We start from the raw sequence: 17,002 nt of genomic DNA, 5'->3' as shown, positions 1-17,002 counted from the left end.
TCTTTTCACATTATTGTTTCTTTTATGAGAGTTTTTTAGTTTGAATCCATTCTATTTATCGATTTTTTATTTTATTTCTTGTGCTTTAGGAGTCTTGTTAAGGAAGTTGGGGCCTAATCGAACATGATGAAGATTTGGGCCTACTTTTTCCTCTATTAGATGCACAGTCTCTGGTCTAATTTCTAGGTTCTTGATCCACTTTGAGTTAAGTTTTGTGCATAGTGAGACATAGGCATTTAATTTCATTTTGCTGCGTATGTATTTCCAGTTTTCCCAGCACCATTTGTTGGAAAGGCTATCTTTTCTCTAATGTATGTTTTTGGTGCCTTTGTCTAATATGAGATAACTGTATTTATATGGGTTAGTCTCTGTGTCTTCCATTTTATACCCTTAGTCTACAAGTCTTTTTGGTACCAATACCATGCCATTTTTGTTACTATAGCTTTGTAGTATAATTTAAGGTCTGGTATTGCGATGCCTCCTGATTCTTTCTTTTTGCTAAGGATTGCTTTGGCTATTCTGCATCTCTTATTTTTTCAAATGAATTTCATGATCATTTTTCTATTTAAATGAGGAGTTCCATTGGGATTTTAATTGGAATTGCATTAAATCTGTATAGCACTTTTGGTAATATGTCCATTTTTACAATATTAGTTCTGCCTATCCAAGAATATGGGATATCTTTCCATCTTCTAAGGTCTTCTTCAATTTCTTTCTTTAGTGTTTTGTAGTTTTCACTTTATCTCTTTTGTTAAATTGATTCCCAAGTATTTTATTCTTTTCTGAGACTATTGTGAATGGGGTAATTTTTCTAATTTCTCTTTCAGAGGATTCATCACTGATATATAGAAATGCATTTGATTTATGGGTATTGATTTTATATCCTGCTACTTTGTTTAATTCATTAATTCTAGAGTTTTTGGAAGAATTTTTTGAATCCTCTAAATACAGGATCATGTCATCAACAAATATCCTTTTAATTTCTTTCATCTGTCAAGTTGCTCTGTCTGAAGTTTCAAGAACTATGTTGAAGAGAAGTAGTGAAAGAGGGCATCCCTGTCATATTCCAGTTTTTAGAGAGAATGCATTCAATTCTCCATTTAGAATAATATTGGCCTTGGGTTTAGCATATACAGCTTGTACAATGTTGAGGTATGTTCCTACTATCCCTAGTTTTTCTAGTATTTTGAACATAAAAGGGTGCTACATTTTGCCAAATACTTTTTTTGCATCTATTAATATAATCTTTAAGTCCATTGATGTAATTAATTAAATTTGCTGATTTCCATATGTTGAACCAACTTTGCATCCCTGGGATGAACCCCACTTGATCATGGTGTGCTATCTTTTTAATATGTTTTTGTATGCAAATTTTCAGAATTTTATTGAGAATTTTTGCATCTATGTTCATCAGGAATATTGATCTAAAGTTTTCTTTCCTTAATGCGCCTTTGTCTGATTTTGGTATCAGGGTGATAATAGCCTCATAGAATGAGTTTGGAAGTGGTAGAGCTCTCACCTCACATGTGGGATGCACTAGGTTCAATCTTCAGCATCACATAAAAACACAATAAAGGTATGGTGTCCATATACAACTAAAAATATTTTTAAAATGAGTTTGGAAGTCTTCCCTCCTTTTCTATTTCATGGAATAATTTGAGGAGTATTGGTATTAATTCTTCTTTGAAGGTCTTATAAAACTCAGCAGAGAATCCATCTGGTCCTGGGCTTTTCTTGGCTGGTAGGTTTTTGATGGTGTCTTCAATTTCATTGCTTGAAATTGGTCTGTTTAAATTGTGTATGTCCTCCTGATTCAGTTTGGGCACATCATATGCCTCTAGAAATTTGTTTTGAGATTATCTATTTTTTATTGGTTGTTCAAAACATTACAAAGCTCTTGACATATCATGTTTTATACATTAGATTCAAGTTGGTTATGAACTCCCATTTTTACCCCACATACAGATTGCAGAATCACATCTGTTACACATCCACATTTGTACATAATGCCCTATTAGTAACTGTTGTATTCTGCTACCTTTCCTATCCTCTACTATCCCCCCTCCCCTCCCCTCCCATATTCTCTCTCTACCCCATCTACTGTATTTCATTTCTCTCCTTGTTTATTTTCCCGTTCCCCTCACAACCTCTTATGTGTAATTTTATATAACAATGAGGGTCTCCCTCCATTACCATGCAATTTCCCTTTTCATTCCCATTCCCTCCCACCTAATATATCTGTTTAATGTTGATCTTTTCTTCCTGCTCTTCCTCCCTGCTCTGTTCTTAGTTGTTCTCATTATATCAAAGAAGACATTTGGTATTTGTTTATCTATTTTATGGGAGTATAAATTTTCAAAATAGTTTCTAACTATCTTCTCTATTTCAATAGTGTTTGTCATGGTATTTCCTTTTTCATCATGAATTTTAGTAATTTGAGTTTTGTCTCCTTTTCATTAAGTGGCTAAGTGTTTATCAATTTTATTTATTTTTTCAAAGAATCAGCTTTTTGTCAATTTTTTCAATTGTTTCTTTTGTTTCAATTTCATTGATTTCATCCCTGATTTGAATTATTTAACAGGGAAATAATTTTAAATAATCAAAAAGAACTTCTGGCAGGTAAGGATCTTGGAGATTTTCACAGTGTTCTCACAACATATAAAGTCTGCAAACACCAAAATCGACTTTTCTTAGATCTGTCAGAGAATCAGTGGTCACCTCACAGATGATCCACCTTCCACTTTCAGACTCTGCAGACTGCTCTCCACATAACAACTATGGAGCTATTGACAAGGTCAATCTGTTCATGAACAACTTACAGAGCATCCCCTAATTGTTTCTCTCTGTGCTTACCACAGGACCAGACTCCTCCCTCCTTCCCAAACCTTGTAGGATCATCTGCCTCTCCAAATTTTCCCTGAGTTCCATCCTGGGTAACAGAATGCTAAAGAACCTGATCTGAAGGGCTCTTACCCACTCACCCCTTTGGGGACCCACATTGGCCAAGGAAAAGCTACTGCTCCAAAGAGAAGCAGCCCCTTGCAAGTTTTCCACACTCTTTACCTCATCTCATCCCCTGCCTGGTACTTGATACATATAAAGCTCCCAATTAAATGAAGAAAGAAAAGAAAGAAAGGAAGGAGAAAGGAAAAGAGAAGGGGGAGGAGAAGGAGGTGATGGGCCAATGCATGTAGTGAGTGGGTGAATTGTGGGTGCATGATTGAGCACGTATTTGAGTGAGTGAATGGATGGATGGTTTGGTGGGTGGGTAAATCCAAACCAGGAGAAGCACAGAACTTTGGTACCTGATGTTTATATGTAAAGGGACTGAAGTCAGTACCTGGATTCTAATCCCAGCTCTGAACTGGGGTACGACCTTGGGCCATTAATGTTTTTAAGCCTCATCCCCTCAGACCAGGGCAGGGAGAGAATGTAACTCAGGAGATTCTGGCCCAGACAAATCCATCTAGAAAGAAGGCAGGGAGTGGAGGACCCTGTTTTGAGGTGGGGGCAGAAATGGAGGAAAAGAGAACAGAGAGACAGATGACTGTTGCCTGGTGTTGCCCCTAAGAGACCATGAAACTCTCCCCTAGAGCTACTTTCCCAGTATGTACTAAGATTCTTCCTCACCACCCTAAAACTTCTGGGGAGGATTGCATATGAAATATGAGATAGAGCAGAATTTCTGATTGACAATGGAACATTTTATTGAGCATTTGTTGGTTGCAGGGGAAGGGCTTGGGATGTTAAGGGTAGGAGGGGAGACCCCTCCCCTGGGTTTTTCAGTTCTAGGTCTCTGCATATGGGGTGAGGGTTGGAGACCAAGAACACTTTGCAAGAGACACATTCTTTTCTATAGTGCTCCCTTCATGTGTGACCTGGCAGGTGTATGTGCCACGAGATATCCACTGGTCAGGTGTCACAGTCAGGTAGCTGCTGGCCATATACTTGTTATTTCTCTGTTTGGAGGACTGGGTGGTCTCCACACCCTGGGTGATGGTGGTGCCATTAGCTTTCCAGGCCACCATCACAGTGCCCGGGTAGAAGTCATTCATCAGACACACCAGTGTGGCTTTGTTGACCTGGAGCTCCTCAGAGGAGGGTGGGAACAGAGTGACCAAGGGAGCAGACTTGGGCTGGTCTGTGTGAATAGAAGAGGGAGTATGAGTCACTAGAGGAGATTTTAAGTGTTGGGATCACACACACACACACACACACACACACACACACACACACACACACCCCTAAAAATCTCTATGACCATTCACAGTGTGGCCATCTCGTCCAGCTGAGGACCCTCCTTCCCTCTGCCTTTCCACTAGAGCATTTGAGTGCTCTCAAGTAGACACCTCTGAATGGTTCCTGCAAGTTCTTCCCAAGTTACCTCTCCCAGGTTACCTCTATCTGACCCAGTCCCTCCCCTTGCAGCCCCCAGGACAGACTGTGCTCCCTCCCCCTTGGTTTCTGAGTTTGGAATCTAACCCTCAGCTCCTAAGACCTCATCCCAGGCAAGGCTCCCACCTCCATTTATTCTTCCAGTGTCCAGAGCCTCTTCTGTGAAGTGGGGATCCCCATTCAGCCTAGAAGGATGGTCCTAATGTATGTGTGGAGGTCCCAAGCCTGTGCCCACTACAAGGCGATGGGTGGAAGGATGAAGCAGAGCCTATCCTCTGAGAGGACAGGAAGCTCCAGGCCAGTCCACTCAGCTCTGCTGGCAAGTGTTAGTTCCAATCAGACAATCCCTGAGGGCTCCTCCAACACTACTGTCTCCCCTGTCTCCACTGGCCTCATCACAAAGACCCTTCGTCTTGGTTATGTTCTGACAACTCCTAATTTTACCTGGAAGTCGGGTATCTTGAACACTCCCCCCATTCATGTCACCATCCCTCATTTTTTAAATGTGCCCCTCAAGGAAGGTGGTAGGCTGACTCACGGACAAGTGACACATAAGGCCCCAGAGGTAAAGGGTTTCAGGAACAAATGAGTGTCTGCCCTAGGGGACCCCCTCCTTTCTGATGGCCATGCTGGGAAGGCCAGGCTCTGATTCATCTGCCCCATCTCTATGTCCATGTCTCCATGGCCCAGCAGAGGTCCAAAGAACTAGAGCCTAGAGGGAGTCAGACGCCTCTCCCTGCCCTCTGTTGGTCTCTACTTGGGATGACCTCTTGAGTCCCACAGTCTGGGGTCACAGTCCCAGCCATATTTCTGGGACTCCTATGTGGTCTCCTGGCCTGGATGAGATAAGCATCTGCCCCTCAACCCAGATGACGGAGGCCCAAGAACTCTCTTTAAGGCCTGGTTTCCCTTCACTAGACTTGGCCCCTTGCCTCCACTTGGCATATACCTAGAAGAAGGGAAAGAGCCCCATCCCAGACTAAACCCCCAGCCCAGGACCCTGGGCAGGCTGTATGTATCTCACTGTTAGAATCTGAAGGTGGCTGCTCTTGCTGTTTGGGACCTTCCCGGTGGTTACCCAAAGATCACCCACCACCTCCACACTCCATGAAAAAAGATAACCGATAAGACCTTTAGTCTGGGGAGGGCAGAGGGGGGAAAAAATCCAAGAAAAAGATAATCAACAGTCCTAAAACAGCAAAGGGGTGGGAAGGTTGGGAAAGGCTGTGAGAGTCACTTACCTAGGACAGTGAGTTGGGTTCCACCACCAAAGATGAACCATGGTGACTGAGGCTCAGACCAAAACCCATGGAACCAGCATCTGGGGCCTGCCCCCTGGGGCCCAGGCTGGAGTGGGAACCTGCTGGGAATGATGAGAATAGAGTGAGCTGTGACCCCAGGGGAAGGCAGGTGGGCTATCAGCTCCCCAGAGGCCTGTTCCATTGTCCCAAAGCAAGTGCCATCCATGGCCTCAGAGTCACCCCACTTTTGCCCCCACCTCCCCCATCTCTGAGATTGTTGATGATGATTACAACATTGGGCACAGTAAGTACTCAGCAAGTCCCTGAGTGATGAGTTTTCTCGGGTGGGTGTTGAATGGCAAGGAGTACTGCCCTGGATCATCTTGGGGCCTCTGAGTCTCCTTCACACAAGTTTCCCATGGTCTAGCTGGGCTAGCTTCCTCCCTGGACCCACAAGCACTGAGTCATTCTTGACTTAAGGCGCTCCTATGTGGAGACCCCTCGGCTTTCATTCCTATTCAGAGACGCAGCTCAGTCCCATCTCATTCCTGAGGCCTTCTCTGATCTTTCAGGGCACTTTTTCCCACCCATCTATCTAGTCATGTCTCTGAGCACAGACCCATATATCTTTACATCCATTGGTCCATCCATCTGTTTATCCATTCATCTATCCATCCATTCTTCATCCCGTTTGCACCAGGCACTGTTTCACATGCTGAGGATGTGGCAGAATCCCCTTGGCTCTCAATCCCATCTCCCTCTGACACCTCTCAGGTTAAGGCCTATAAGGCCCCCATCATTGTTAAATCCAAGGTCCCTTCCCCATTCCTGTTGTACTGGATATCTCTGAAGGATGCAGCACGAGGTCCTCCCTCTTTCCAAAATTGGTGCAATTACTCTGGAAAACAGTATAGAGATTCTCCAGAAATCTTGGAATGAAACCACCATTTGAACCAGCTATCCCACTCTTCAGTATATACACAAAGGACTTAAAACCAGCATAATACTCTGACACAGCCACATCAATGTTTATAGAAGAGCAATTCACAATAGCAAAACTATGGAAGCAACTTGGATGCCCTTCAACAGATGATTGGATAAAGAAAAAAAATATATATATATATATATATACACACACATACACACACAATGGAATATTACTCAGCCATAAATAAGAATGAAATTGTGGCATTTGCTGGTAAATGGATGGCCCTGGAGACTATCATGCTAAGTGAAATAAGCCAATCCCAAAACACCAAAGCCAAATGTTCTCTCTGATATGCAGATGCTAACACACAATAAGAAGGAGGAGGAAAGAAAAGAAGTTCATTGGATTAGACAAAGGGAATGAAGGGAAGGGAGGAGAGATGGAAATAGCAAAAACAGTAGAATGAATCAGACATAACTTCCCTGTGTTCATGTATGAACACATGACTAATGAAATACCACATCATGTACAAGAATTGGATCCTAATTAGAATAAATTATTCTCCATGTATGTATAATATGTCAAAATATAACTCTACTGTCATGTATATCTAAAATAATTTTTTAAAAACTCTCTTCCTTGGGTATCTCCTCCTTCTCTGGCTTCCTTTTCTCCATGGACCATGCCTGAATTCTAGTCCCCAGACCCACCACTGCCATCATCCATCATCTCACACTATGCACTCCGACTACTGTCCATATGGTAAGCCTCAAGACGATCTCAGCGGAAAACCACCTTGGCTCCCCCTAAATTGCCTACTCACCATCTTCAGCCAGATGCCCAACAGGAAGCTCAAAATGATGTTTAAATGAGATTTACACCCTGCCTCTACCCAGCTCTCTTGCTGTCTCATCACAATGACCATAAACACTCTTGCTCTCCAGGCTGGAAAACTAGAGTCACTATAGATTCAGATCACAGTAAATTAGTTGTAATTAATGTAATTTTACTGTGGCCTCCCACTGTAAAATGACCTCTCTGTCCTTAGATGCTGCATCTAAACACCCTTTTTTGAGTTAAACTAAAGCTGAAATATTAAGAAAACTAAAATGACTCTCTGAGACTCCAAATCTACAAGAAAATCTAGGTTTTGCCTTTGCTGATTTTAATTACAAAGATGCAGCACTGAGTTGGTACTAACTGGATGCATGCATCTCTATCAGGAGGTTGCATTTCCACCTTAGAGCTCATCCAGTAAGCAGTAGGAGGAAAATACACGACTTTTTGCTTAAAAATCCTTTTTATGTTTTTAAGATTTTAAATACATTATACAAGCAATGCAGAAGTGCATCTTAAAAGTTTACATTAGGTTAGCCAGGCATGATGGTACATGCCTGCTGGGGTAGGAGAATTGTGAATTCAATGCCAACCTCAGCAACTTAGCGAAGCCCTAAGCAACTTAGAAAGACCCTGCTTCAAAATAAGAAAATGTGGCTCAGTGGTTAAGTACCCCTAGGTTCAATCCCTGATACAAAAAAAAATCAGTTAAAAAAAAGCATAATATTAAGTTGGAGCACAAGGATCACAAGTTTAAGGCCAGACTGGGCAACTTTGTGAGAGGTGGTCTCAAAACAGAAAACAAAAAAGGGCTGGGGATGTAGCTCAGTGGTTGGGTTCAGTCCCCAGTACCACAAAAAAAATGAAAAATAAAAGGTACAATATTTATCATTCTATCTCTCTCCTGCTAGTTACATTTCCTTTTTTAAAAAAAAAATTGTGGTAAAACACATATAGCTTATAAGTTTCCACTTTTGCCATTTTTAACTGTCTAGTTCTGTGCATTGTTGTGGAACCATCACCACCACCCATCTCCAGAACTTTTTCATCTCCCTAAATAGAAATTCTGTACCCATTAAGTAATAACTTATCCCCCACCGCCTGCCACCTGTCCCTTGTGACCTCTACTGTACTTTCCATCTGTATGAATTTGCCTACTGTTTAAGTACCTCATATGAGTGAAATTATATAGTCAATGTCCTTTTGAGTCTCCTTATTTCACTTAGCATAACATTAAGTTTCATTGGTGTCACAGAAAAATTTTGAAAATAGTTTTTAATTAAGCAAGACAAAAGCATAATAAAATAATTAACAATTAAGACCTGTTAAAATTAATCCAAAATCTATTTCCCCAAAACAAAAAGAAATGATTCTTAAGCTATGACTAGAAGATATACTTGCTGTTGCGGATGGAACCCAGGGCCTTGCACATGCTAGCAAGTGGTCAACCACTGAGCTACACCACCATGCAAGCAATAATCACTCTTAACTATGAAATATTACATACATGCTCATTAAAGTCTGAAAACAAGCCATAACATCCTTTGTAACTTTCATTTATATCATTCTGGAGGTTCTAAACAATGCAATAAGATAAACTGGGAGTATCAATATTAGAAATAAAGATATCAGGTTGAAAGACTACTAAAAGAAATAAGAAATCAGTATATTAAAATTGGTAACTTTTGCTGGGTGCTATGTTATGCATCTATAATCCCAGCAACTCAGAATCTGAGGCTGAAGAATCACAAGTTTGAGGCCAGCCTTGGCAAATTATAAGACCCTGTCTCAAAACAGGCATAGGTTCTACATGGTCCAGCTGGGCCATGGAAAAACTTGTGGACATAGCTCAGCAGTAGAGTCTCCTTGAGTTCGATCTCCAGGACTGGGGGAAAAGATGGCAACTTTCTTTTCATAATCAATAGTGAATTAGGTTGTGTAATAGGGTAAATTGCATTCTCAGTAGCAATAGAATAAAAAAAACACCTAAGAATAGCTTAATAAGAAATATACAAAACCACTGGGCATGGTGGTGTGTGCCTGTAGTCCCAGCTACTCAGGAGACAGAGGGGAGGATTCTGAAGGCCAAGTGTTGAAAACCAGCCTGGGAAACAGCAAAATTCCATCTCAAAAAAAAAAAGAAAAGATCAAGAAGAAAGAAAAAGAGAGAAAGATGAAAGAAGGAAGAGAGAGAGGGAGGAAGGGAGATGGATGCAAAACCCACATGAATAAAACTATTTTTAAAATTTAAAAAAGTACGCAAGAGATACAAGCCCTGTTACTAGACAGAAAGGACAAATACTATAAAGATTCTAATGATTTCTGATGCCAGCCAATAAAAGTGATTTACTTATAATCACAATTCTTATTTTCAAAAATAATTAATGGATTGATTTTAAAACCAAAACTGCCATGAAATGCCATTTCATAGATTGTAGGTTGGCTATGAATTTTTTAATGACAAGTATTTAAATGGATATAGAGAAATTATAACTTTTGCACACTGCTAGTGAGAATGTAAAATGGTACAATCTCTGTGAATATTATTTTGGTGGTTCCTCAAAAAGTTAAATACAAAGTCATCATATGACCCAGCAATTCTGCTGTTAGGCATATACACAAAAGAATTGAAAACAAGTATTAAAACAAAAACTTGTACACAAATGTTAATAAAAGCACAAATCTCAATAACCAAAAGTGGAAATTACTCCAAGGTCCATTGACTAATGAATGCATAAACAAAGTGTGATATAGCCATTTAATGGAACATTATTTGTTCATAAAAAATGAAGTATTGACACATACTACAACATGGGTGAACCTTGAAAACATTATGCTAAGTTAAATAAGCCAGACTCAAAAGACCATATATTATATGCTTCCTTCTATATGAAATATCCAGAATAGGTAAAACCATGGAGGCAGAAAGCAGATTAGTGACTGTCAGGGGCAGTTTCTAATAAATACACCCAAAGCAAACCCTACCCCTAGGTATCTATGAAAACTTAGGTTTAAAAGCAAACTTGTACGCAAATATTTATGTCAACTTTATTTACCATTTCCCCAAACAGGAAACAATCCAAATAGCCTTCAACTGGTGAATGGTTAAACAAATTGTGAAATATTCATACATGAAATATTACCCAGCAAAAAAAAGTAACAAAATATTGATAAAGGACAAATACTGTGAAGATTCAACATGGATGAATTGCATCAATTGTGTTATACTGAGCACAGATCCAAAGGGTGTATAGCTGGAATCCTACTCAGAAAAAAACGGTAAAAGAAAAATCTGTGATACATCCGACCACCTGGATGCATATCCAGAAAATTAGACTAAGGAGGGGAAAACAAGTCAGTTCCAAAAAGTTACATATTGCATGATTCCATTTATAGAACATGGATGCGGATATTGCTCTGAGGTAGAACATGTGCTTAGGATACGTAAAGCATTGGGTTAAATTCCCAGTAAAACACACACAGAGACTATTTACAGAATACACACACACACACACACACACACACTTTTTTTTTTTTTGGTACCTGAAACTGAACCCAGGGGTGCTTAACCACTGAGCCACTTCCCAGCCCTTTTAATTTTTTTGAGACAGTGTCCCACTAAGTTGCTTAGGGTCTCAGTAACAGGCTGGCCTTGAACTTGGAATTTATTTTTTTTTCTTTATTGTTTTTTTTTTAAAGAGAGAGTGAGAGAGGAGAGAGAGAGAGAGAGAGAGAGAGAGAGAGAATTTTTAATATTTATTTTTTAGTTCTCGGCGGACACAACATCTTTGTTGGTATGTGGTGCTGAGGATCGAACCCGGGCCGCACGCACGCCAGGCATGGCGCGCAACCGCTTGAGCCACATCCCCAGCCCTGAACTTGGAATTTATGATCCTCCTATCTCAGCCTTCCAAGTTGCTAGGATTACAGGCATACACCACGATACCCGGTTTATAGAAAATTCTTAAAATGACAATATTTAGAAATAGAGACCAAATTAGTAGTTTCCGAAGGTTAAGAAGGGTTTGAGAGAGATGGAAATGAGTGTTGCCATAAAAGAGAAACATGAATGATGTTTGTGATGGCCAAAAGGTTCTATTGCCTATCAACGTTCTGGTTGTAATATTTTTACTACAGGTTTGGCAGATATTATTATTTAATGAATTAAAAAGTATATTGGATGCCTCTTATTTCTTATAACTGCATGTGAATCTACAATTACCTCAAAAATAAAGGTTTAATTTAATAAAAGTTTACAAACTATATGATTCCACTGATACAATATTCTAGAAAAGGCAAAACCATAGGGTCAAAAAAGAGACAACTTGATACCATGGTTATGGTATTTGACTACAAAAGGGCATAGAGAAGGGGTGTGATAGAAATATTCTGTATTTGATTGTAGTGGTGGATACACGAATCTGTTGTTCTTTCTAAATTTATACTATTTTTTGCTATACCAAAAAGAATAAATTTTACTTTGTGTACATTAAAATAAAATAGGAAGTAGGACATATTGCAGTTGGAGCCCATGTTCCACACTCTGCCCACTGCTGTTTTTGAATGGTGCTCCTATCACCAGCCAGAGCCCCTCCAACTGTGAGACCTGATTGGGCATCCACAACATAGAAAGAATAACCTTTATTGCCCCTGAAAAGGACCGTTGGTCTGTCCCCAAGACTAGGCAGGTCCCCTTGGCTCAGGCCCACCCTCTCTGTTTCCCCTGGTCTAACTCCCAGGAAATGTTTACAGATAAATCAGTAAGAGAACATTCTTGGAGAAGACTAGCCAAGCCCTCACTCCCCTCACAGTATTATTTGCAGAATACTCCTTCTCTTGGACCGTTTTGTTTAAAATACAGGACCTGCCAATATGGTCATGCACTTTCTTAACTGCCCATCAAGACATCAGGGGGTGAGGAGCAGTGGCACACAAGTATAATCCCAGCTACTTGTGAGGCTGAAGTGAGAGGATCCTGAGTTCCACCAGCCTGGGCAACTTAGCAAGACAAGAAAGAGAGAAAGAGAGAGAGAGAGAGAGAGAGAGAGAGAGAGGGGGGGGGGGAGAGAGAGAGAGAAAGAAAGAAAGAAAGAAAGAAAGAAAGAAAGAAAGAAAGAAAGAAAGAAAGAAAGAAAGAAAGAAAGAAAGAAAGAAAGAAAGAAAGAGGGAAATAGGTAGTTCTTGCTTCTCCCTGTTGTATTTCCTTTACCTCCTGGATCTGACCCCTTATCTATTAAATTCTGCCTGGGTACCACAAAATCCTCCCTGGAGTCTCCCGAGTTCCAGAATCCAGCCTTGCCCACCCATTTAAGTCTAGTCATGTTGCTTCCTTGTAAATATTCCCCAGGACTCTCCCAGATGAAGTGTGTGCTCCCAGGATAGGACCTCTGGGTCTGGGCCAGGCTTTCTGCCCAGCCTCCTCTCAGACGACCTTCATCCCAAGACCCACCAGATGCAGCCCTGTCAACCACCAGGAGTTTCCTGAGAGTTCTACACCTGCAATACTCTTTCCCAGGTGGAACCCTCTACCTGTTTTCTATTCTAGGTCAGTCTCTGTCCTGCGGGCAACACACCTGTGACTATCATCTCGCTGGGTCTCCTCTCACTGTAGTCTGAGTTGGGGTAAATCTTGTTCCTTCAGAAAACCAGCCCTGGCAGAGAACCTGACCCTGATTGGGACTCCTTGCTCAACAGTCCCTGCAGTATGTTGAGTCCCTCACCCTGGCCATACCACAGGTGCTGACCCAACCTCCATGGTAGAACTCCTAATGTAGCAGAGAGCCAGCTCATCCAGTTGGAGCCTCTCACTAAGACAACCCTACCATCCTCTGGGCAGGTACTAGACTGCAAGGTCCTTGCCCAATTAGAATTCCTCACTTAGGTGAACTCATCAACTCCAACAGCTTACAGGAAGGAAACAGCAAAGAGCTGGATGAATCAAGCTCAGGTCTTGGGGTCTTGGCCCATGATCTGTGTGACCTTAGGTAGGTCACCTTACCTCTCACCTCTCTGGCCTCTGTAAAAAGGGAATAACAGCAGATCCTGCCTTGAGGGGCCACTGAGGGCGAGGTTCTTCCCCTTCAATGATTAGCACCCACTGGAGTGTACCAGTGGTGTTGCACCAGAGAGTGTCATAAATGGATCAGATACTCAGTATTTTGTCCACGGACTTTCCACCACAAACAGAGGGGAGGGGGCTCAGGTCATATCATAAATTGGGACATGCTGCACCCCACACAGAACCTACCCTGGGATTTTCCCTGGGAGGACTTGAGCTCCTGGAGAAAGGGACAGACATCTGCTGAGGGTCTGATTACCTGGGGACTATGTGGAAGGCATCACCTGCAACACCAGCTAGAGCCTGTCTCCTGGTGCCCTGGACTGCCACCACCTGCCACCTGCCGCAGACATTACCAGCACCTCCTTATCTGCCTTACTCAAAGGACTAGGAGGAAGCCAGTGAGCCACTTGCCTTGATGCATAATTTAAGGAGAGCCAGAAGACTGACAAGTCAAGATAAAAAGTATTTTAACACAACATTTAAAAGCAATAAGTATTACAAGCAGCCCTGGCAGAGAACCTGTCCAGGATCCTGTCTCAGGCTGATCCTTCCTTCCCACCCCTCTGGTCATTCATTCCTGTCCAGAACAATAGGGTCCCCCACAACACATGTGGCCCATTACCTGCCCCACAGTTTCTGCAGGCTGGAGGGGCTGCTTGCTGCTCGGGCTCTAAGGCCTGGATCCCTGCTCCACGGTGCTGCTGTTGGGGGCAGAAGATCCTGGGCACCTACAGCCAGGCCCAGAAGCAATAGCTGCAGAAGGGCCCTGCACCGCCTGGGGCCAAGGCATAGTCCTCCAGGGACAGTGCCCATCTGGCCTGTCCTGAGTTTCATCTGTCATCAGGAACAAAGGCACTTCTGGCCCCAGGAGCTGTGTGGGTTTCCTGGAGAGGATGCCCCTGGTCCTCTTGCTGGCAGCGGCCACTCAAATGCACACACACAGGTCTATGTAGCTAGTCCTTGCCCTGAAGGCTTTGGTCCCTGCCCCCAGCCTGTCCCCCTGCAGGGCCCATGGCCGTTAACTCTAAGGGTCTTTCCTAGAGAAACATCTGCTAACTGTTTTGCTGTGGTCAGGATTTGAGCTCAACTGCTTCCCATCACAGGGGCTGTCTTGGCCCCACCTCTGAGGCCCCGGGTGGGACAACTCTTGGCCCCTGTTCCCCAGTTCCCCAAGGACATCTTGGCAGGCTCAAGGGGCTGTAGACAGTGGCTGAGTCCCTGCAGAACAAGATTCCCCAGAGAGCTTGAGTTTAAGGGATGGGGCAGGATTGGGATGCTTCTGACCAGCAGGGAGTAGGGGATATATGGTGAGAGAAGGGTCCTGTGGTTAAGAATACTTGCATTAGACTTGGAACTGCGAGAGAGGAGGGGGCTTTTCAATTCATTTTGCAATCCATTTTTGCATCTAGCACTACGATTTACACACAGCAGGCAGGGCTTTCTAGTGGGTATGTGAATGAATGGACCGGTATTAGTTACCAGCTTCCTAAGCCTCTTCCTCTGTGCCATGGCTCCTGCATGGGAAGCTCATGCCCATTGGGGCTCCCTGGCTAGGGGAGTCACCAAGGATCTACAGGTCAGGTCCCTTGTCAGTGAGGCTCCTGCTCTAAGGGAAAATGTGTTTGAATGAAATTAGCATTTAAATTGGTGAATTTTGACTTTCCCAGCGAATCAACTCTTGGTGAAGTCAGTGATTTCCATTGGCCTCCATCACCTCCTGGGCAAATGCAAACACCTTTTAACAAGGCTGTTCTATGTAGTTGCATTTGAACTTTTCAAAGTATAGTCTGTAGGCTGGTAGCAACAATGTCACCTGGAAGCCTTTAAAGAATACCACATTTCAGCACTTTCCTAGACCTGCTGGATCTGAATCTACTTTTTTTTTTTTTTTTTTTTGGTACCAGAGATTGAACTCAGGGGCACTCGGCCACTGATCCACATCCCCAGCCCTTTTTTGTATTTTATTTAGAGATAGAGTCTCACTGAGTTGCTTAGGGCCTCGCCATTGCTGAGGCTGGCTTTGAACTCACGATCCTCCTGCTTCAGCCTCCTGAGCCACTGGCATTATAGGCATGCATCACCGTGCCTGGCTTGAGCCTACATTTTGATATCTGGTGTAAAATGCTGGTGGTGGCAAAAGTTCTGGGACCTGGTCATATTAGATCCTGAGGGCCAGAGCTCACCTTGCTTCAGGTAGGAGGGCAGAGGGGAAGCCCTGAGAAATGTCATGAACCCCAGGAGATAAGCCCTGCTCAGAGCCACAAGGAGCCCTTTGACATGACAGGGTCACATTTGCACAAGACCTACACAAATGACAGTGCCTGAGAGCCCTGCCCAGCTGTGGGCAGGGACGGTGCTCTGAGATCTCTCCACCAAGACCTGGACCCCAATCCTGCTCTCCCTCTTCACTTTTTGCACAGATGCAGCCACTCTCACCCTGCCCACAGGCTCAGCCCTGTAGGACCCTGAGCTGGTCCTGCCTCAACCCCTGAGTTCAACCCAGTCACAGTCCCACAGGTGGCACCTAGGGACTAGGCTCTTCATTCTCAAGCCCCTTCTCCTCTCCCTCCTTACAGGCTTTGTGTCAGAGGTCCCAGGACAAATGGACACAATCACCTCTTCTTTTTTTTTAATTTCTGCATATTTTTAGTGGTTCATTATAGTTGTACATAATGGTAGGATTTGTTGTTACATATTTGTACAATATAACTTAGCCAACATCATTCCCCAATACCTCTCCTCTCTCTCCTCTCCTTCTTTCGGTCCCTTTCCTCTATTCTGATCTCCCTTCAATTTTCATGAGAACCCCCTCCCACCTTTCTTTCCATTTTTCTCTCTAGCTTCCACATATGAGAGAAAACACACAACCTTGATTTTCAATTTGACTTATATTTCTTTTTTATTTGTTTTGATTAGTTACACATGACAGTACAGTGATCTTGACATATGATACTTTTGAATCAGATGGGGTATAATTTCTCATGTTTTCTGAGTGTACAGGTTGCAGAATCACATTGGTCATGCAATCACATATATACATACAGCAATACTAATGTGTATTTTATTCTGCTGACCTTCCTTTCCCTGCTTCCCCTCCCCTCCCATCACTTCTCTCTACCCAATCTAATGTGACACACTTCTTTTTTTTATTTTTTTCTCATATCATCATACATGTATTCTGTATAATGATGAGGGTCTCCTTCCATCTTCCGTGCAATTCCCCTTCTCCCTACCTTTCCCTCCCATTCTCTTCCCTATTTAGTGATAATCTTCTTCTCAGGCTCTTCTTCCCTACCCCATTTTGAGTCACCCCCTTTATATCAGAGAAGACATTCAGCATTTGTTTTTTAAAATGGACAGAATGTAGAGACCATTGTGTTAAGAAATATAAGTCAAACTTCACTTAGCATAATCTGCTCTAATGCCATCCATTTCCCTGCAAATGCCATGATCTTGTTATTTTTTAGTGCTGAGTAATATTCCATTGTGTATATATGCCACATTTTTTTATCCATTCATCCATTGAAGGTTATCTAGGTT

At 42.5% G+C, this 17,002-nt stretch overlaps 1 protein-coding gene across 1 annotated transcript; it reads right to left on the bottom strand.

Annotated features, from left to right (window-relative positions):
- Positions 1 to 3,717: 3,717 nt before the first annotated feature.
- LOC101969506 (immunoglobulin lambda-like polypeptide 5) lies at positions 3,718 to 14,361 on the bottom strand. The gene is made up of 3 exons (XM_005334563.3): positions 14,085 to 14,361; positions 5,637 to 5,755; positions 3,718 to 4,141 (listed from the first exon to the last, which is right to left on the bottom strand). The coding sequence occupies exons 1-3, from the start codon at positions 14,294 to 14,296 to the stop codon at positions 3,789 to 3,791; spliced, it is 684 nt and encodes a 227-aa protein (XP_005334620.2). The 5' UTR covers positions 14,297 to 14,361; the 3' UTR covers positions 3,718 to 3,788.
- Between the last annotated feature and the right edge of the window lie 2,641 nt (positions 14,362 to 17,002).

This window comes from Ictidomys tridecemlineatus, chromosome 2 (assembly GCF_052094955.1).
Source record: "Ictidomys tridecemlineatus isolate mIctTri1 chromosome 2, mIctTri1.hap1, whole genome shotgun sequence".
Lineage (NCBI taxonomy): Eukaryota > Metazoa > Chordata > Mammalia > Rodentia > Sciuridae > Ictidomys > Ictidomys tridecemlineatus.
Note: the sequence above shows the minus strand (reverse complement) of the source record. Positions and strands in the feature narration are given on the sequence as shown.

Bases quoted from the DNA above. Each gene is read 5' to 3' on its own strand.
- LOC101969506 (XM_005334563.3), bottom strand. From the start codon at position 14,296: ATGAAACTCAGGACAGGCCAGATGGGCACTGTCCCTGGAGGACTATGC. The intron at 5,756-14,084 runs GTAATGGGCCAC...CATTCCCAGCAG, and splicing joins CTGCAGAAACTGTGGGGCAG to GTTCCCACTCCAGCCTGGGC. The intron at 4,142-5,636 runs GTAAGTGACTCT...CTATTCACACAG, and splicing joins AACCCAACTCACTGTCCTAG to ACCAGCCCAAGTCTGCTCCC.